At 47.7% G+C, this 20,690-nt stretch overlaps 3 protein-coding genes across 3 annotated transcripts; 2 read left to right on the forward strand and 1 right to left on the reverse strand.

The window, feature by feature from the left end:
* Positions 1 to 4,332: 4,332 nt before the first annotated feature.
* LOC136522527 (LRR receptor-like serine/threonine-protein kinase RGI5) lies at positions 4,333 to 8,574 on the forward strand. The gene is made up of 2 exons (XM_066516338.1): positions 4,333 to 7,489; positions 7,945 to 8,574. Exons 1-2 carry the CDS (start codon positions 4,642 to 4,644, stop codon positions 8,331 to 8,333), a joined length of 3,237 nt encoding a protein of 1,078 aa, XP_066372435.1. The 5' UTR covers positions 4,333 to 4,641; the 3' UTR covers positions 8,334 to 8,574.
* A 2,719-nt stretch (positions 8,575 to 11,293) lies between these two features.
* LOC136520616 (polyadenylate-binding protein 3-like) lies at positions 11,294 to 15,347 on the forward strand. Its single transcript, XM_066514187.1, has 7 exons — positions 11,294 to 11,687; positions 12,499 to 13,262; positions 13,406 to 13,483; positions 13,565 to 13,654; positions 14,118 to 14,360; positions 14,449 to 14,619; positions 14,866 to 15,347. The coding sequence occupies exons 1-7, from the start codon at positions 11,423 to 11,425 to the stop codon at positions 15,133 to 15,135; spliced, it is 1,881 nt and encodes a 626-aa protein (XP_066370284.1). The 5' UTR covers positions 11,294 to 11,422; the 3' UTR covers positions 15,136 to 15,347.
* Positions 15,348 to 15,577: 230 nt separating this feature from the next.
* LOC136520615 (probable LRR receptor-like serine/threonine-protein kinase At1g14390) lies at positions 15,578 to 20,130 on the reverse strand. Its single transcript, XM_066514185.1, has 7 exons — positions 18,652 to 20,130; positions 18,021 to 18,154; positions 16,873 to 17,116; positions 16,573 to 16,781; positions 16,448 to 16,497; positions 16,098 to 16,218; positions 15,578 to 16,006 (listed from the first exon to the last, which is right to left on the reverse strand). The coding sequence occupies exons 1-7, from the start codon at positions 19,952 to 19,954 to the stop codon at positions 15,761 to 15,763; spliced, it is 2,307 nt and encodes a 768-aa protein (XP_066370282.1). The 5' UTR covers positions 19,955 to 20,130; the 3' UTR covers positions 15,578 to 15,760.
* Between the last annotated feature and the right edge of the window lie 560 nt (positions 20,131 to 20,690).

Here is a 20,690-nt window from a genome sequence, read left to right on the forward strand (position 1 = left end):
GTTTGTGGAGCACCTCTTCAGAGCAAGTATAATAACAGGTTGTAAGAAGGCTGAATGTTGAGGTGGAAGAGAGAGGAGAGGAGAGAGAAGAGAAGCGGGTTGTAAGCTTACATCCTGCTTAGATACAAGAACCGAGAAACTTTGTGAGAGAGACGAGTGGACTATACATTAATGGTAAAGAGCTAACTACTATATGGGTGGGCTGAGAAGCAGGCTGCAAAGATCCGTACGGCCAACAGCTGGCTATATTATTAGCCTTGCTCTTAAGTGCTCTCACAACTTCACCCTTTTTCTTTGAACAGGGTGGATGGAGTTAAAACCGTTTAGCTAAACAAAACATGGAGCGGATTTAAAAAACATACAGCAGAGCAGTCCTAAAAAAAACCCCTAAGGGCAGTCCCAATGAAAAAAAACTAGTAGTTTCTATAACATAGGATACCGCACCAAAAAAAAGTACTCCTTTCCAACCCATGGTTTCTATGAGTAATAACTATTTTCTCTTTCTCTCTCCCAACTCTATCTTTTCCTCCAATGGGAGTGCGACACGAGCTCTCTAGAAACTGGTGGTTTCTCCCCAATGGCGATTTCATGGTTTCTTAGTGCATTGGGTCAAGAGTAGACCTGGTTTCTTCATGAAGAAACCATTTCTATGATTTTTGCTCTCTTTCTTCATTAATTACGTTGCCACATCAGCGTTTTGACTACGTGGCAAGTCATTTAATGAGGATAGAAACCATCATCAATGCACCATTGGGACTGCCCTAAGACTCGTTTTCACACAAAGCTAAAACATGTGAGCAGAGAGCAGCAACATGCTAAGTACAAACCTCTGCAGTTTCCACTTTGTTTAACCCACTTCCCCAAACCCGCCCACCTCCAGCCCCTTGGAAACCCCAACCCACAATTATAACTCTCCCATCTTTTTACCCTGTTCACAACACGGTAAAAAAAAAATCCAAACCAAAGGCGTACACACTCAGACCACAGCAAGAAAAGAACAGAGGGGGGGGGGGGGGGGGGGGGGATTTTTTTTTTAAAATAAAAGGTGCAGTAAATAACACCAAAGGCATCCACCACACCGACCGGCCCTGCCTTTAGACCGAAACCCAATGGGGGTTAAAATTTTAACCGCCGTTTAAGAATCCCAAAACTTAGAAAAGGGCGCTTGTTTAGCCGCTTGCATTTGCATTGCCCATTTGCCCTCTCTCTCGTTAAGCGCTTTTACTTTAAACACGGTGACCCATGCTTGCAGACTGCCCGTGCTCGCTTGCCTAGCTCCCAATATCATCAAATTCTCGGGCTTCCCAAGGAATCTGACCCGAGGCCTGTACGAATGGACTAAAATGCCCCAGGGTTCTTGGTACGGGCCTGTAGATCTGACCTAGGGTTTGGAGGGCAGAGTTGCGAGCTTTTTGGGATCTTCACGGTTGGGATTAGCGAGGGGGATAAGCGAGCGAGCGGCTTTAAGTTATTGGTCGGACGGCATGGGCTGCGTGTCACCGCGATCCCTATGGGGCGGGCGTCCGTGGGCTTTGGTCCTCTGGTGGGCCTGTTTAGTTCAAGGCCCATCGTGACTGATGCAAGTTTTTGTTTTTATTTTATACAGGTGGGAGAAAATGATAATAAGCATTCCACCCCCCCCCCCCCCCCCCCCCCCCACCCACCCACCCACACACGTATTTCTATATTTGTAGTAGTAGTATTATGTGGTCTTTTTTCTTTTTCCGTAGTCACTGGTTCCTGCTCACCAGACCTTCCTTTTGATTATCCTTGGTACTGAAAATGTTATAGAACTTCTGGGCATCAAATGCTATGGTCCTTTGGTCAAATATTTGGCTTCAAATAAGTGCCCTTCTCCGTACACTTGCACTGACAAGCATAAAATACTCACTCCTTGTATGCTGCTTAACAGATACGACCCCTGTTTCCCGGAGCCGCACATTTGCCCTACTACTAGGACTAGTACTCCCAAAAGAGCTCAAATAAAACAAAGGAAAGTTTATAAACTAGTATAATTCTCCACTACTAAAAGAGCAGCGCTGGCTGGCGCTCCATGTTTTGATGTGATCGAACATTGTTCACCAATAATAACCGGTGACCTATGCGCCGCCGTGCTAGTGATGGAAAGTGTATGCAGTGGTCTAGTAGTTCAATGCCAAACATCTCGCTCCAGCCTAAAAAGAGCAGAAACGGTCCCATTTTCTGAGAGGCTGACGGGTGGGCCCGCCGTTGGAGAACGGACGAGAGAGTAGTGATCACATGGCGCGACGCCGGCTGCTAATGGCCTGATAAGTTTCAGATTCATGAAAAACCACTTTTCGTCTCTAGTTTCTAAAATCTGGATTTCGAGTAAAAACTAGTAGGTGTTTTTGGATCCCCTAGTTTTTAAGAATCTAACTTCATTTATTGCTCACAAGGTCATCAAAAACTAGCAAAAGATAGAAATCAATACATTCTTAGTTTTTAATAATCTGGTAAAAACTGACACAAGAAATTAGACACAAAGCTAGCATGTTTGGATTTCACTCAGTTTCAAAAAGCCAGATTAAAACTGGAGGGATCCCAACCTTGGTATGCATGCTCGAGCCGGATATTATTACCCGGACACGATCCCACACCACAAGCCTCCTGTTTTGCCTTGTCATTAGTGCGGTTTTTCACGTGTTTGTCCCTGTGATCTTCATTCACCATTTCCATCATCTCTCCCTGCGTAACAGCTGGTAAATCCGTAATAGCTGTATTTTCTTTGCTGTTGTAGCAAGATATACTAGTCACACGAGAGTCGCCGCAATAGCTATAAGGACTGTTTGGTAGAAGAACTCGCAGCGGATTCTTCTTAACAATTTTTTTTTCTTCGTCTAAACCGTGAAAGTGTGCTCCCTCCGTCACATAATACTATGTGTTAGACTCCCTTATGGAAACCAACGCAGAAGGCAAAAAACCAAAATATCATCAAAAAGGTAGAGATAGAGAGGTACTGGAGAAAGAAAATTGAAAGATGTATTAGAAGAAGAGAAAGGTGTATTGTGAAGTAAGAATAATAACTATTCTAGGACAAAATATAAACGATATAAAGTCAAATATTTTGGACATCAATCATTTCTTAATTTACACTTAGAGCTCGGAGTTAAGGACTAGTTTGGTAGAGCTCATCTTTCTAATTTTGAGTTTCACTTTGATGGAGTGATTCTGATGGAGAAGTAGGTGGGGAGCATGTGAAAGTTGATTCTAGTGGTGACTGAACGGGGAGCGGTGGAGATAGGTGGAGAGTGGGCTTTTTAGCTCATAGTGTAAATGGAGAAGTAATTCTCGTAAATTCTCCATCATAGTCTTGTTACATTTTACGTGTTTAGTAGAGACCACATAATCCGCTCCAAAGTGGTTGGGAGTGGAGCTCTCCCAAACTAGTCTAAAAACGTGTTCCTCACTGCTATTTATTTAAATATTCATCAAAATTGCTCTAGAACCATTTCTTATCTATTTTCCACTCTATGCCCCTACCGGAATCAGTTAAGGAACTACTCCCTCCGTAAAAAAAACGATGTTATAGGATACGTGTAAGTCAAACTTTCTCAATTTTGATTAGATTTATAGAAAATGTGTGCAACATTTTTATCTCCAAATAAGTTTATTATGAAAGTAAATTCAACGATCTATCTAATGATACTAATTATGTATTATAAATATTAATATTTTTATATATAATTAGTCAAAGTTAAAAAAAAAAGTTGATTTCTTAGGAAGCGGGAATGATTTTTATTTTAGGACAGAGGACGTAGAGTTTAGAATCAGATAGCAGAGCTCTACCGAACATAGTAGTCACTTGCAATTTCCAAGTCTTTTCGTTTTGAAACGGATGCACCAGATAATGCAGCACTCCAGCCTTTTTAGTTTTTACTCCTGTTTTCGGTTACGAAAAGTGGCTTTCTAGGCCACAAGAAAATGCGAAAATCACTTCAACTCACGAGGAAATGCAAACGCCTAGTATGGTGGGGTGAGGAAATTAGTTAGGGTGTAAATGGTGCACAAATGAATCCAAGCAACAAGTGACCAAAACTGCAATTAAACAAGTAAAGCTCACTCAGCAACAGTGACACTTCCAGCCAGCCCAGCCGGACCTGCGTTGAGAGGACCTGTCATAGCCACCCATTAAATACTGCTCCGTCTCCCAAGAACCGCAGATAAGACCAAAACGCCCGGGGTTTAGCGCAGCCAAAATCAAGGGTTTAAGCAACCAATTTGTACTAGTACTCTTACTCCTCCCCCATAATCCATCTCCTTGCTGGCCAGGCGGCGTAGCGTAACTGAAGTGAGGAGGAGGGAGGAGACGGAGCTGGAGAGAAACGCGAGTCACGGCCTCCATATGCTTGTTGGGTGCGGCACAAGCAACGGCAGCTGCTGAAAGCGAGCGACCGAGCGAACCTCGCCACTGGCCCTCACGCTCCGCATCCCCACATGCCTCGGCGACCATCGCGTCCTGCTTCTCCTTGCTCTTCCCAGTAGCAAGCGACCGACTGCGCCGCGCGTGCATGCCGTGACCTCGCCGTGCCGGGCGGCCGCGCTCTCGGTTGGAGGAAAAAAAAGTCGTCCCCTTTCCCGGTTCCCGCGGCGGGTTCTTGATCGAAGCCGTTGTTGATAATAATGGCGCACCACCGGCGGGCCCGGCTCTTCTCTGTGGTCGCCGCCGCCGCGCTTCTGGTGCTGCTGTCGGTCGGGACGGCCCGGCTGGCCGCGGCGCTGTCGCCGGACGGCAAGGCGCTGCTGTCGCTGCTGCCAGGCGCGGCGCCGTCGCCCGTGCTGCCGTCGTGGGACTCCAAGGCCGCGACGCCGTGCTCGTGGCAGGGGGTCACGTGCTCGCCGCAGAGCCGGGTGGTGTCGCTCTCGCTGCCCAACACCTTCCTCAACCTGTCCTCGCTGCCGCCGCCGCTCGCCACGCTCTCCTCGCTGCAGCTGCTCAACCTCTCCACCTGCAACATCTCCGGGACCATCCCGCCCTCGTACGCGTCGCTCTCAGCGCTGCGCGTCCTGGACCTGTCCTCCAACGCGCTCACCGGCGACATCCCCGACGAGCTCGGCGCGCTCTCGGGGCTCCAGTTCCTGCTCCTCAACTCCAACCACCTCACCGGCGGCATCCCGCGCTCGCTCGCCAACCTCCCCGCGCTCCAGGTGCTCTGCGTCCAGGACAACCTCCTCAACGGCACCATCCCGGCGTCGCTCGGCGCGCTCACCGCGCTCCAGCAGTTCCGCGTCGGCGGCAACCCGGCGCTGTCGGGCCCCATCCCGCCCTCGCTCGGCGCGCTCTCCAACCTCACCGTCTTCGGCGCCGCGGCCACCGCGCTGTCCGGTCCCATCCCTGAGGAGTTCGGCAGCCTCGTCAACCTCCAGACGCTGGCATTGTACGACACCAGCGTGTCCGGGTCCATACCCGCCGCGCTCGGTGGCTGCGTCGAGCTGCGCAACCTCTACCTTCACATGAACAAGCTCACCGGCCCTGTACCGCCGGAGATCGGGCGGCTGCAGAAGCTCACCAGTCTGCTCCTCTGGGGCAACGCCCTCTCCGGGAAGATCCCACCGGAGCTATCCAACTGCTCCGCATTGGTGGTGCTCGACCTGTCGGGCAACCGGCTTACCGGCGAGGTGCCCGGGGCGCTCGGGCGGCTCGGCGCGCTCGAGCAGCTGCACCTGTCGGACAACCAGCTCACGGGGCGCATACCGCCGGAGCTCAGCAACTTGAGCAGCCTCACCGCGCTGCAGCTCGACAAGAACGGCTTCTCGGGTGCGATCGCGCCGCAGCTGGGAGAGCTGAAGGCGCTGCAGGTGCTGTTCCTCTGGGGCAACGCGCTGTCTGGCGCGATCCCGCCGTCGCTGGGCAACTGCACCGAGCTGTACGCGCTGGACCTGTCAAAGAACCGCCTCTCCGGCGGCATCCCCGACGAGGTGTTCGCGCTGCAGAAGCTCAGCAAGCTCCTCCTCCTGGGCAACGAGCTCTCCGGTCCGCTCCCCCCGAGCGTCGCCAACTGCGTATCACTGGTGCGCCTCCGGCTCGGCGAGAACCAGCTCGTCGGCGAGATACCCAGAGAGATCGGCAAGCTGCAGAACCTGGTGTTCCTGGACCTGTACTCGAACAGGTTCACAGGCTCGCTGCCCGCCGAGCTCGCCAACATCACGGTGCTGGAGCTGCTGGACGTGCACAACAACAGCTTCACTGGTGGCATCCCGCCGCAGTTTGGGGAGCTCATGAACCTGGAGCAGCTCGACCTGAGCATGAACAAGCTCACCGGCGAGATACCGACGAGCTTTGGCAACTTCAGCTACCTTAACAAGCTGATCCTCAGCGGCAACAATCTGTCCGGGCCATTGCCCAAGTCGATTCGGAACCTTCAGAAGCTGACAATGCTGGACCTCAGCAACAACAGCTTCTCTGGCCCGATACCGCCGGAGATCGGTGCGCTGTCGAGCCTGGGCATCAGCCTCGACCTGAGCTCGAACAGGTTCGTCGGCGAGCTGCCGGACGAGATGTCCGGTCTGACGCAGCTTCAGTCACTCAACCTCGCGAGCAACGGCCTCTACGGCAGCATCTCGGTCCTGGGTGACCTCACCAGCCTGACATCCCTCAACATCTCGTACAACAACTTCTCTGGCGCCATCCCAGTGACGCCGTTCTTCAAGACATTGTCGTCCAACTCCTATATTGGCAATGCCAACCTCTGTGAGTCCTACGATGGCCACTCCTGTGCGGCGGACATGGTTCGCAGGTCCGCCCTGAAGACGGTCAAGACGGTGATTCTCGTCTGTGGCGTTCTGGGGTCAGTCACGCTGCTGCTTGTTGTGGTTTGGATTCTGATCAACAGGAGCAGGAAGCTGGCCAGCCAGAAGGCGATGAGCTTGTCAGGTGCTGGCGGTGATGATTTCTCCAACCCCTGGACGTTTACGCCATTCCAGAAGCTCAACTTCAGCATTGACAACATCTTGGCATGCCTAAGGGATGAGAACGTGATCGGCAAAGGTTGCTCGGGGGTGGTATACAGAGCTGAGATGCCAAACGGGGACATCATCGCAGTGAAGAAGCTATGGAAGGCCGGCAAGGACGAGCCGATTGACGCCTTTGCAGCTGAGATTCAGATTTTGGGGCACATCAGGCACCGGAACATCGTGAAGCTACTTGGGTACTGCTCTAACAAGTCTGTCAAGCTCCTGCTTTACAACTACATCCCCAATGGCAACCTCCTGCAGCTCCTCAAGGAGAACAGGAGTCTGGACTGGGACACGAGGTACAAGATTGCCGTTGGAACAGCGCAGGGGCTGGCTTACCTGCACCATGACTGCGTTCCCACGATACTCCACAGGGATGTCAAGTGCAACAATATACTGCTCGATTCCAAGTATGAGGCCTACTTGGCTGATTTTGGGCTGGCCAAGCTGATGAACTCCCCCAATTATCATCACGCCATGTCGCGCATTGCCGGTTCTTATGGATACATTGCTCCAGGTAATAAGCTAATCTTTTTGCTGTTATTATTAATCAACGTTTTGCCGTTCTTATTTCTTCAGCAATTAGACGGTAGTAGTGTAGAAGAGCAGCAACCCCAATTAATGTCACAGCTCAGTAGTTCTTTGGTAATGCTGCTGCTAAGCGAGAATCTTTGACCTGTGGTTGCTTCTAGCAACCTTAACCTCGTTCTTCATCAGTTGCTTGTTGCTTAAGCTGGTAACAGTGATCACTCTGTCTCGACACTAAATGAAGTCTGTCCTAGTCCAGCTAGTACATACCACTAGTTCCTCACATCACAAGTATCCCTTTTGTCGATTGGAATATGTCGGCTTGGTATTGTTTCTATAGTTTCTTAACGCATTATAATAATGTTACATTGCTTGATCATAGATATGACTGGATGATCATTTTCAAAAGAATCAGTGTTAACATATGTCTGTGATGTATTTCAGAGTACGCGTACACGAGCAACATCACGGAGAAGTGCGACGTGTACAGCTACGGCGTTGTGCTGCTGGAGATCCTGAGCGGGCGGAGCGCGATCGAGCCGGTGGTCGGTGAGACCAGCCTGCACATCGTGGAGTGGGCGAAGAAGAAGATGGGCAGCTACGAGCCGGCGGTGAACATCCTGGACCCGAAGCTGCGGGGAATGCCGGACCAGCTGGTGCAGGAGATGCTGCAGACGCTGGGCGTGGCCATCTTCTGCGTGAACGCGGCGCCGGCAGAGCGGCCGACGATGAAGGAGGTGGTGGCGCTGCTCAAGGAGGTGAAGAGCCCGCCCGAGGAGTGGGCCAAGACCTCGCAGCAGCCGCTCATCAAGCCCGGCAGCCAGCAAGGGTGACCGTACCGGAACGGCATTGGACCGGTTTCTCTTTTGGATGATTTCGCGTCGTTGGTGGAGCAAGAGGCTCGAGAATTCGTTGTAGGGACGCAGATTGCAGCAGGTCGAAGATGAAAAGAAGGGAAGCGGAGTAGGTTTTTGATAATTCAGGGGCTAGCTTAGCTTTGGTTAGGCGATTCTTGTACAGTTCAGGATGGTCTCGCAGCCCGTTTTAGAGGAACTTGATGGATGAAATTTTTTCTTTCAATACATGAGCCGTGCGTTCGCTTTGCATCTTCTGGTAGATGCAAAATGCTGCTCACTACGATCTGTCAACCTACAGGTACGTGTCTTACCCACAAATTGAATTTAAATTTTATTAGTAGTACTTTCAATTTTAGCTCGGTCAAAATCTATCTGTATTCGTGCGAACAGGTTTGATGAGCAGCTAGCTGCGCCGTCCTCAATAGAAATAGTCAGCTGATGACTATCGGCGTGTTCCTTGTAGATTTTTCTGGCTGCAGCTGCTGCTGTAAGAAGACAACTGCTCCCTACTACAGCTGCCATAAGCCGGTTACGGGCTAGAAGCGGGTAGGGTTGGGCCCAGACGAGGTCCACGTAGAAATATATATATAATAACAAATAAAATGCTCAATTAATGATGTGTTTGCATTATGATTCGTGCCAAAAAAATTTTAGAAAGGAGTATCGGAGCAAATCCCGTTTGGACTTCGTTCGTTTGCAGGGAATGGATCCCTAGCCGATCGGTCTCTTCGATAATTTGTACTAATTTAAAATTGTTTCTGGCCTGGAACAGCCAGGAATGGCCTAACCGAACGGCGCCTTATTCGGATTTGGAAAGGCATAGCTGCAGAGGATTTGGAAATGCATAGCTGCAGCCAAGCAAAATTATAGCGTGGATCATGTTTGCTCTTGCACAACAAGTTTGGTTCATAACTTCAAAAGGTTGTCTGATCCAGGCAGGCTTTCCATCAGGGTTCCCACATGTTTGATTCTATGGCACATCACCAATTCGTGTAGGACTGCAACACTATCCATGAAGGGCAAACTACAGGAACAGGAGCACCAACACAAAGACCATTGATTTGTGGTAGTAACACAAAGCACATTCTTGCATAACATTTAGGGCCCAAAATACTCATTTCAAAACCAGATGAACATAAAATGGGAAAGACGAATATTCCAAATGGTCATAAGTGTCTTATGGGTGGAGTTGTTAGGGGATGAACACGTGAAGCCTGAGGCCATGGGTTTGAGCGCCGGCAGCCGCGTGTGGCTGCCTAGTATGGTCTCCCAGTAAAGCGTGAAAAATCATGTGACTTGTAACTTGTGACTTGCGCGCGCGTGTGTGGTTGTCCAGTGTGGTCTCCCGGTAAAAGCGTGAAAAATCACTTGACTTGTAACTTGTGACTTGCACGCACGAGTGGTCCGTTGTGATCTCTCGGTATTAAAAAAATGTTTGCTATTTTTCAGGCCGAAATTGATTTTCTAGAAAACATCATCAACCGGCAGTGATGGCCCCCTCGTCAATGCCACTTTATTCCTACTGCTGATTCAAAAAACCTACAGTGATTGGGTTTTTGATTTGGCAGTGAAGAGCTATTTTAGGCTAGCGTATATAAATGGTTTCACTGGTGTTAGAATTTAGGAAGACTTAATAATTAACACCAGCTCATAGATTAAAACACCTAGACCACAAGGGATCACATTCAATAGCCGACGTTACTCCATTAGTACATTATGCCCTTAGTCCACAAAAGAATGTAATTATGGCATACGTGCCGGTCAAACTAGTTCAAACTTGACCAAGTTTATAGTAAATAGTATTAGCGTTTATGTCTTCAAATAAATTTATTATGAAAATATATTCTATAGCGAATTTAATGGTACTTATTTTGTATCATGAATGTTACTACTGTTTTATATAAATTTAGTCGAAGTTTATACCGTTTGACTTTAAAAAATGAGAATTACATTCTTTTGTGGATGGAGAAAGTAACTCACAGAGACGTGTTATGCAAGACTCATATATTCATCGAATAAACAGGCATTGCAATTTTAAACTCGTCAACATGATTGCATACGAGTGTTACATTGACTGTATGAACAAAAAAAAAACAGGATTGCGCAAAATTTTGCCTTCTGACGTGCACGGAAGAGAGACAGGCCAACTATATGGTGTCAACGAGGTGTATAGATATATTGATATTGATATGAGTCTATCTACCCAACAACCTCCAGCCTTCTTCTACCTCCAGACAATAACAAATCACAAGATCACAGATCTACATATCAAAAGAAACAATTTTTTCTATGCAAGGACAAGAGGACAAGATGAGATCGGCGCAGTTGACACATCGCGCCCCACCCCCACCGGCAGGATCAGCCGATTCTCAACGTGCTCTCTGAAAACAGAGATCGTGTGGTCACATGATTCGGTGGGTGCGGTGCGGTGCAGAGAGACAAACCACGCATGTCAATCAAAAGGTGGGTGAGAAAGGATGCACACACACAGCGGAACGCTCGTGTTCCATCGGGACGGTTGAAGAGAGAGAGAGAGAGAGAGAAAATCCATGTATTTTTTTATGCTAAAACACATGGGTGTTGTATAGTATTTCTGTATTGATATAGATATAGATATAAATCATCCATGTATATAGACTAATATTAGAGATACATGTAGATTCGTAACGGGACAAATACGTGATCACTCTCGTGTCCTACCGAACAAGCCTGCGGCCTGTGCTCCTGCTGCTATACACAGCCCACGACGCTGTACACCTTGCCTGTGCTACGACTCGTGTTCACTGCCTCGGTCACTGCGAACCGGGCCCCGCTCCCTCCATGTCGGTTCCGAGTCCTGATCACACCCGCCTCGCCGGCGCTGCACCCTGCGCGCTACGGTGGAAACCCTATAAAACTGTAACCGATCGAGTAAAACATGAAAATCAAAAGAAAAAACAAAATAAAAATAATCTGAGGCAAAGGGAGGCAGCCTAGGAGAGACTAAGACGCCGACGAGGGATCGCAGGGGATCGGCGCGCCCGCAGGCTGCAACCGCCGAGAACCTTATTTGGCCGCTCATCACAATGGCGAGCCCCTCCACGACGCCCCGGTCTACGATCGCGGCGGAGACAGTCCCCGTAGCGGAGGGGACACCGGCGGCGGTGCTGCCGCCGCTCGGCTCAATTGCGTCCTTGTACGTGGGCGACCTGGCTGCGAGCGTGGACGAGACGCAGCTCCACGCGGTCTTCAGCCAGATCGCGCCCCTCACAAGCGTGCGCGTCTGCCGGGACATCGTCAGCGGCGTCTCGCTTGGCTACGGCTACGTCAATTTCTACTCACGCCAGGAAGGTACGTATGTGCTCGCCTCTAGTTAGTTCCTATTATCAATGTATAGATCCTAATCTTCTTAATTAGGGTTAGTTTTGATCGTGCGTTATGATATATATCATAATCAGGCATGAAGCCAGCGGTGGGGTAGGGGGCTCTAGCCCCCCCTACCCATCCTGTGCACGTGGAGCCCCCTTAAGCTCTCTCTTAAAATTTTATGCATATATGTATTAGGTAGGAGGGACTAAGGTTAAGAGAAGATAAAAAAAACCTCTATTCTTTTGTTTCAGCCCCTCCTAAATTTTTTTCTGGCTTCGTCACTGATCATAATATACACGGTGTGTGTTTTCTCAAGAATATGTTTCCTTTTGTTCTTTCTGATTTTATGTTGTCATATTAAATTTGGAGGGGTTGAGGTGGTCAGGGTTTATGTCGCAATGAATCTTAATTATCTAATTATTAAAAAGTTTGTGATGGAATTAGAGGTTCGGTGATGGATCTTGTGGTTTTAGGTTTGATCTGGTATATACATCCAATGATTTTACCTCCTTTTGCTTTAAAGACTATGCCTTGTATAATTAGAAAATTCTAAAATCTCGTTTTCATGATTTGCATATTGCTCACACTACACAAATTGCTGCTTATTAATTAGAGCTTTGTGTTGCTGTCAGCGATTTAGAATTATATACTCTCTTTTTGGTGGAGAAAATGTTTAGCTTTGAATATGAATTATATGATATATTATTCAATTATGGCGTAAAAGCATAGAATGATATTGACCAATATATCCATAAATAAAGTTTATTATAACTTGGATTATGATTACTTGCAGCTACTCGTGCACTAGAAGCTTTAAATTTTACCCCATTGAGTGGAAAGTATATCCGGGTTATGTTCTGTAACCGGGATCCAAGCCTGCGTAAAAGTGGACGTGCTAACTTGTTTGTAAAAAACCTTGAGCCTAGCATTGATAGCAAGAATCTGTATGAGATCTTCTCCTCCTTTGGCACCATATTATCATGCAAGGTGGCCACTGATTCAGCTGGTCAGTCAAAAGGGTATGGTTTTGTACAATATGAGACTGAGGAATCTGCTCAAGATGCAATTAACCGACTTAATGGTATGCTAGCAAATGACAGAGAAATGTTTGTGGGCCTACACATGCGCCGTCGGAACAGAGAAGTCAAGTTCACAAATGTATATATAAAGAACTTGCCCACTGAATTCAATGATGATGATCTTCGCCAGGAGTTTGCACCATTTGGTGAAATTACTAGTGCTGTGGTCATGAGGGATGTTAATGGTGTCTCTAAATGTTTTGGTTTTGTAAATTTTGAAAAACCAGAATGTGCTATAGAAGCAATTAAGAAGGCCAATGGAAAGGTAATCAATGATAAGACCTTATATGTTGGAAGGGCTCAAAAAAAGGCAGAAAGACAAGCCGAGCTGAAAACAAAATTTGAACAAGCAGGCAGAGATAAGAAAGTTGACAAGCCTAATGGTATTAATTTGTACTTGAAGAACATTGATGATAGTATAAATGACGAAGGGTTAAAAAAATTATTTGAAGAATTTGGTCAAGTAGCTTCATGCAAGGTACTTCTATTGTTATTATATTTCAATTGCTAAATTTCTATTTTGTTCTTTTTATTATTGAAGCATTTTCTGAAGAAAAAAAGTTCTACTTGTACTTTTAGTGTTAAATGTATTGAGTGTTAGAGCTATTGTTAATTGTTTAGGTCATGGTTGATGCTCAAGGAAGGAGCAAGGGTTCAGGATTCGTGTCGTTTGCTACTGCTGAAGCTGGCCATAGTGCGGTAAGTTGATACTAATTAACTTTTGTTGTAACATTTAGTGTTTGATGTTTCTAAAATCTACTATGGTAAACCGCATGTCAGATAAATGGAATGAATGGTAGGATTGTTGGAAAGAAACCGCTTTATGTTGGTTTAGCTCAACCTAAGGAGGAAAGAAGAGCCATGCTAATGGTATGTAACCTTGTGTTTACTATGCGTGGTTTATTTTTCCTTAATAATATTACCCTCACCTTTACATTGTCTCTCTACTTAATGTGGCTATGTTGTTTTAGATCTTTAGTATTGATTATATACCTTTTATAATTTACACTTTCCCTAGATATTCAGCCTGTTCGTTTCGGCTGAAACGATCGTGGATTATTACTGCTAGCTAGTTTGGTGTGAGAGAAAAATAATGTTCTGGCTTATAATCCACGTTCGTTTACGACCAATCGAACAGGCTGATTAGTACTCACCTCATCCTCTAAAAAATTCTAGAAAGTCGTGATATTTCTATGCCATATCAACGGCATTGTTGTATCATGTATGGTATCTAAAATATATCATATGAGTATTCTCCAAGTACTTTACTGTTGTTGTGTGCGCCCAAAATTTCTTCATGAACAGGAAATTGAGATTGACCTCATTTTGCTAGGCACATTTTGCTCAACGTAACCTGGCAATGGCAGCTTCTCCATACGCCGGACCTCAGCAGGTTTATTTTGGTCACCCTGCATCTGGCCAGATCCCACCTCATGGTGCAGTCTTTGGTTTTCCGCAACACTTCCTTCCAGGAATGGGGACTGTCTCTCCAGTTATGATGCCACACAACATGCAGAGATCAAGGTATCCTGGCCAGAGGACGGGTGGTCCTGGTACATATCGGCAGCAGCAGGCGGTATGTCCGTTAACGAAAATCATCATATTTAGGATTCATCGGTCTTTTTTATTACCAACAATCATGTGTGGTTTCATCTCTTTTTCAGATGATCCACGCAAATGCCAATCACAGCATCAGGTACATGCCGAATGCCAGACACGGGGCTTACCCTGCAATGCTGCCTCAGGGCTTCCCAAGTGCCATGGTGTCGCAGCAACACGATGGCAGCAGCATGACTCATGCTGTAGCATCCGCTGGACTGGCAGAGCAACAGCAGGTAGTGATGGTTTTATTCACCATTCTGTCTTTAACACATCCACAAATCTTAAAGTGCTTCAATACATCCACAAACGTTCAAGTGCTTATTACAAGTTTCTGAATCGAGTTAGCCATGTCGACCATGAGCTAATTTATAACATTGCTGATATCTCGCGGCAGATTAAGATTTTTGTAGTGCCATTAAAAGTACATCAATGATGCAATCTATGGTAACATGGGCCTTTGTTCTTTTCATCGTGTCTAGATTCTGGGCAACAAGTTGTACGCGATGGTCGAACAGCTCGAGCGTGATCACGCTGGCAAAGTGACCGGAATGCTGCTCGAGATGGACAAGGTAGAGATCCTACAGCTGTTGCAATCTCCGGAGGTTCTCCGGGCCAAAGTCCGTGAAGCCATGGCTGTTCTACAGCGAACCAAAGACGGAGGCTCCGCCGATCCTGCTGCTACAACCGCCAAAGCGGAAGGCTCAGCCGATCCTGCTGCTGCCGCCGCCGCACCAACCGTGAACGCCTGAGCGATTGATGAGCTCGCATGATAACAATAAAGATTGGTCTGGACACTGGACATGCCTAGGATATGCTAATGTGTAGCTGAACCTCCTTGTCTCGTAGTTGATTTGTTCCAGCTTACTCTTGGTTTATCAGTTATCGAACCGTAGCTTAAACTTACAATGCAATATTTGTCTCCAATTCTTCTTTTGAATAAAATTAGGCTGCAATGACACTACATACCTGAGATATATGATGCTCAGGATATACAAAAAGATTGGAGATGCGCAGCCAATGAGCCAAACGCCTACAGTTAAATCTTTTTCAGTTTTTGCTAACCTTGAAACTCAAAGCTGAGGGGTCTGTTTCAAAGAATTCAGTCTATAATTCCCAGTTTAACTACTGCTTGTGTGCTACATAAATGCCAGCACATGTCTGGTGAGTGGACGAACGCTTAACCTCATGGCGTCGATGCTTAATAGAGCCTGAGATTTACAGGTACCATAAAAAACAGTCCTGAAAAAGGTCCACATATATATACAGTAGATAACACCAACGACCTCTCTTCCGCAACAGAAAACCAGAGGCAGAGTGAAGGTTCATAGAGCTTCATAATTATCATTTGTAGGAACAAAATCACTGTGCCTTTATCTAAGCCTGAGATTTGACGCTCAAGCCTAAGCTCTCGCTGCTCGCCCACCCATCCTGCACTTGCATGGAGTACTGCAGGTTCCAGAGTATGTCGTCGATGGAAGGTCGGTCGCTTGGGTTAGCAGCCGTGCAGTTGAGGGCTATCTCGGCGACTGTGCTCAGGGAGTCCACTGCAAAAGTACCATGGATCGCCGGGTCTGCCATGTCTTTCAGCCTATCAGGGTCTTCCGTCAGGGCCTCGCTTAGCTGCAAATCGTCAAGATAAATGAAGTTATAGTAATGTTGGTGGGAAATACAAACTCATTGTTATTCTCTGGAAATGGAGCTTGAATTTAACCTGAGCTTTCAGGGACTCTAGTTGGCTTTGGGACTCTGTTGGTTTGCCTGTGATCACCTCCAGGAGAATTAGGCCAATCTGGTAGATGTCTTGCTTGTCACCTTGTTCCGCATTGTCAGCACTGGAGAGCAGAAGAATCAGGTTGGTTTATTCAACGCAAAAATTTGTATTACTAATTCGTGAAACTGATTGGTAACCTAACAAGTAACAACCAATTTTCCTAAAAAAAAAAGTAACAGCCAATCACTTGCCTTGTGTTTATTCATATAACTAGATAACGACTAGATACAGTTCTAGTTAATTATGTGGAGATGCCTCTCTCTTTCCACAAGGTAACATGGACAACATACCTGCCAATATCATTATCTTCATGGACAGCAAATGGGGTCTCTGAGAAAATCTGTAAGATAGGAACAGTTACAACTTAGCTATCAGGCAGGCAAAATGTGGAACTTCACCAATCATTTGAACTCACCTTGCCATTCTTGCTAGTTGATATCATTGGAAGACTGAAGTCATTGATCTTCGATGTGAGGGTCTTGTCAAGCAGGATATTTTCTATGTTGAGATTATTCTGTACGATCCCTGGAGCAGTCACATTGTGCAAAAACTGAACCCCTCTCGCAACACCAATGGCAGCAGAAACCCGTTGTGGCCATTTCAGCATTTCACGTTTCCTCCACTCTGTAAAATCAGTCAAAACATAAGTTGGGAGTCATGCAGATATTCAGTTATATAACTACATGCATGACATCGTTCACTGTAAGTACCATACCAGTAAGGTGACTTCTTAAAGATCCATTTGTTACACATTCAGAAATGATGTATACTGAGCTGGCAATATTATGATTCTCCTGATCACTGACAATGCAATGACCAATGATGCTGACCAAATGACGGTGCCGAAGCTTAGAAATAATCTCCATGTATTGGACAAGGCTCTGGGGGGAGTACTTCGGCTTCAGCCTCAAACATCTAACCAGTACTCGTGAACCATCTTGAAGCTGACCATTATAATGCTACAAAAGCGAGGCACATATAAAAGAACCGAAATTAGTCTTCACAATATTTCTAGCATAAAGCTGTACAGCTGATGACAAGGATGTGACAGAAGGGTAAGGCCAACATGGCAACATTAATTGTTGATGCAAAATATCAACATGCGCATAATACCCAGAATAAAATGGACAAAACAGCAATCAATCACTAGGGCTGCAAGCCTGGACATACTATGTGTAAGATACGTCTAACCATAATAATATATGCAAGTGAATTGAGCCTCAAGTTTACTTAGGCCCCGTTTAACACGGTTCCAAACGACTCTGGCTTCTTGCTACAGTGCACGAAGAGCCGCAGCCGGAGCTGGCAAGAGACCCACCAGACGGGGCCTTAGACACTGATAAATACTACTAACTCCATCCCAAAACAAGGGGTTCAGGCTATGCTCACTATTAGAACAAATTTCAATTTGCTCCCATTTGGATACATGTTTTGTACGTTTAATTAGAAGTTGATAAACCTCCAACCACAAGCTTGAATAATATATCAGTGAAAGGTACTTTTAAATAACCTCCCCAAAGCCTTTGATTATCAAATGTCTAAAGCAGCCAAAATGCAACACAATAGGACAATAATTGGCAGTATACAGTTGTACTCTGCCATGGGCGTCCCTACTGCAGTGGACCATTTGCGAAGTTTATAGCCTAGTATCCTAGCAGAACTAAGCATTGTTTTAAAAAATTGGTGAAGATGAAAAATTTAAATGTAAACTCACATGACCAGTCGATCACACTACTGAAATACAGTAAAACATTCTGCAGAGTAAGCAGTACTTCATTTATGATGGACAGTGGAAGAATTATTTGTATATTCATTGCCCTTCCATGCCGCAGTCGAAGCTAAAGTTAATCCATTACTGCATACCTGTGCAAGAGGACTAGCCTTGATTAGGTTGGAGGAACTGAAATTGTCAGTTGCTTCTTGGAGCTCCTCCAGTGTACACTCTCGGTAAACTGGCACTTCCAGCGTATTCACCCTTGCAGCTTGTGATACATGTCCTGTCAAATTGGACACAATATTAGAATGTGAAATGAAAACTTCAAAAATATTAACATCACTAAATTAAATTTACTGTTAAAGCAATTGTTCATTGTTTTCTTTTCCTTTATTGGTTGATTGACTTTGAAGCCTTTTACTTTCTCAAAGTCATCTCTGAAGTAAGGAATAAAGATCCATCATCCCATGTTTTCAAAAGCTCAGGGTCTAAGTAAGATCGACATAGTACATCAAGCAAAGTTTCCCAATTCATTGACTAAAGCGAGTAGACTTTATTCACCAAATTAAAAACAAAGGCATATGAAAATGGTTTGATTCTATACTGTTCCTTTGGACCACTAATCATAGATCACTCGTTCATTTCTAGTTATTTGCCCATAACCATGTGCTCCCTTTTCATTTTAAATATACTAGTACAAGCTAAGAATCGCACTAATAACTGAAGAAAAAAGGAACCGAGACGATCAATTCAATTATGCAAATGAATTTCTCTTCTTACTCTTATCAGCAGGAGTAATAATCTTCTGGGTTGCCTTAGCCGGAGCCTTCCATCCATCCGCCTTCTTGGTCGGTGTCGCCGCGGGCGACTTGGGCAGGATGGTCGCCTCCGAACGCTGCTGCCTCCTCGCCCTCCTCAGGACCACCACCGTGGCCAGCGCAATCAGCAATGCGGCACCAACGACGCTGCCGGCAATCGCGAGAACCATCCCGATCTCATGGCCCTTCCCCCTCCCCTGCCCTCCTCCTCCGTTCCCCTGCGGGGGCGGCAGCACGGCGGCCAGCGCGCCGGGGTTGCAGTACGAGCTGGCCCGCTGCTGCTTGGCGTCGGCGAAGCAGTTGCCCGCGACGAGGACCGTACGCGCCGAGGAGTTGCCCCGCATGCACGGCGGGCGTGCCCCAGTGAGCAGGTTCGCCGAGACGTCGACGAACGCCAGCGCGTCGGCGCAAGCCGTGGTCGCGGGAAGCTGGCCCGCCAGCCGGTTGCGGGAGAGGTTGATGTACCGCAGCGCCGGGAGCGCGAAGATGGAGGAAGGGATCCAACCCTGCAGCCGGTTTCCGGACGCGTCCAAGTACTGGAGCTGGCCCAGAGAGCTCACCACCCGCGCCGGGATGCTCCCGGTGAAGTTGTTGTCGTCCAGGACCAACCGCACGACCGCCTTCCCCACGTCCGGGAACGCCGGTCCGAGGCGGTTGTGCGACACGTCGAGCTCCTCGAGGAACTGGAGCCCGGCGAGGGACGGCACGGAGCCGTTGAGCCAGTTCCACGACAGCACGAGGCTCTGCAGCGAGTAGAGCCGCGCGACGTCGTCGGGGACGCCGCCGTAGAAGTAGTTGGAGCTGAGGTTGAGCTGCTGCAGCGCCTGGAGCCGGCGGAGCTTGGCGCCCGGGAGCGGGCCCCAGGCGCCGACGCTGACGAGCGAGAGCCTGGCCAGTGCCGGGAGCCGGGTGAGCGTGGTGAAGAGCGCCTCGGAGGAGAAGCTGGCGGGGAGCGCGGCGCGCCAGGCCGCGTCCGGGTCGCGGTCGCCCCGGACCGAGAGCGCCGTGACCTGGCCGCCCTCGCAGGCCACGGCGAGGGATGAAGTTGGCGGCAAAGCGCAGGGGTCCGGCGTCCCGCGCAGCGGCTCGAGAGCTGGTGGGTAGAACAGCAGGCGGCGCACCCGGAGCAGCGCCTTGGCCTGCGACGACGCCAGCGGCTGCGGCTGCGCGGCCGCGAGGGTGGCAATGCTGGCGGCGGCGCAGGTGAGCAGCAGGAGGAGGGGCAGGGCGGTGGCGTTCGGAGGGCAAGGCGAGGAGGGAGCCATCGTGTCGTGAGTCTGTGGCACTTGTCACGGCTGTGGACAGGGGTGGCCGGCAATGTCGAACCTAGAGACAGAGGGAGGGGAAGGTGTCAGTGACTCAGTGGGAGGGAGGCGTGGGAGGCAGGTGGTGGAGACTGGAGAGTGGAGTGGAGGTCGCCATGGATGACCGAGTAGTGCTTTCCAACCGAACTTGCAGTGGGGACAGTCGCACTAACGCTAGCAGCAGCCTTGCAGCGTGTGGTTTGTCTCCTCGCGTCTGGCTGTAGGACTCTCTGGCGCGTGGGGCCGCCTGCTCGGGTGGGATACCGGTGGCAGTGAGGCGGTGGGCTGGGCCCACGGAAGACGTGGCGTCGCGGAATGGATGGCCTGCGTGAACGCGTGGTGGGATACCTTTTTCATGATGCAGTTTTGACCATAGTAAAACTATAGTTTCTTTTCTAGATATAAAGTTTGACCTTTAATAGAAGTTGTAGTTTGAGTTGAGTACAACAAACTTTATTTTTGATCTAAACCTAAATGAGTTTTTAACATGGCCAAATAGTGACCACAAGTTTGAATACAGTGCTATTTTGTAGCAGTGAATTGACATGTTTACGATATTTTATCTTCCAAATTTGTATAGCAACTCAATTTAATACCTTACTACGAGTTTGAGTACTCTATGAGGATATGACAACAAAACAAGTCTCGTCAAGTTTGGACTTAGCCACGGTAAAAAATCAGATCATCTCGTGGTAAA

The sequence above is a fragment of the Miscanthus floridulus genome, chromosome 18 (assembly GCF_019320115.1).
Source record: "Miscanthus floridulus cultivar M001 chromosome 18, ASM1932011v1, whole genome shotgun sequence".
Lineage (NCBI taxonomy): Eukaryota > Viridiplantae > Streptophyta > Magnoliopsida > Poales > Poaceae > Miscanthus > Miscanthus floridulus.

Coding starts and splice junctions, on each gene's coding strand:
- LOC136522527 (XM_066516338.1), top strand. CDS start 4,642: ATGGCGCACCACCGGCGGGCCCGGCTCTTCTCTGTGGTCGCCGCCGCC. Junction 7,490..7,944: donor TTATGGATACATTGCTCCAG/GTAATAAGCTAA, acceptor GATGTATTTCAG/AGTACGCGTACACGAGCAAC.
- LOC136520616 (XM_066514187.1), top strand. CDS start 11,423: ATGGCGAGCCCCTCCACGACGCCCCGGTCTACGATCGCGGCGGAGACA. Junction 13,263..13,405: donor GTCAAGTAGCTTCATGCAAG/GTACTTCTATTG, acceptor TTAATTGTTTAG/GTCATGGTTGATGCTCAAGG. Junction 13,655..14,117: donor AAAGAAGAGCCATGCTAATG/GTATGTAACCTT, acceptor TCATTTTGCTAG/GCACATTTTGCTCAACGTAA.
- LOC136520615 (XM_066514185.1), bottom strand. CDS start 19,954: ATGGCTCCCTCCTCGCCTTGCCCTCCGAACGCCACCGCCCTGCCCCTC. Junction 16,782..16,872: donor TTTAAGAAGTCACCTTACTG/GTATGGTACTTA, acceptor CTGATTTTACAG/AGTGGAGGAAACGTGAAATG. Junction 16,007..16,097: donor TAGAGTCCCTGAAAGCTCAG/GTTAAATTCAAG, acceptor GACGATTTGCAG/CTAAGCGAGGCCCTGACGGA.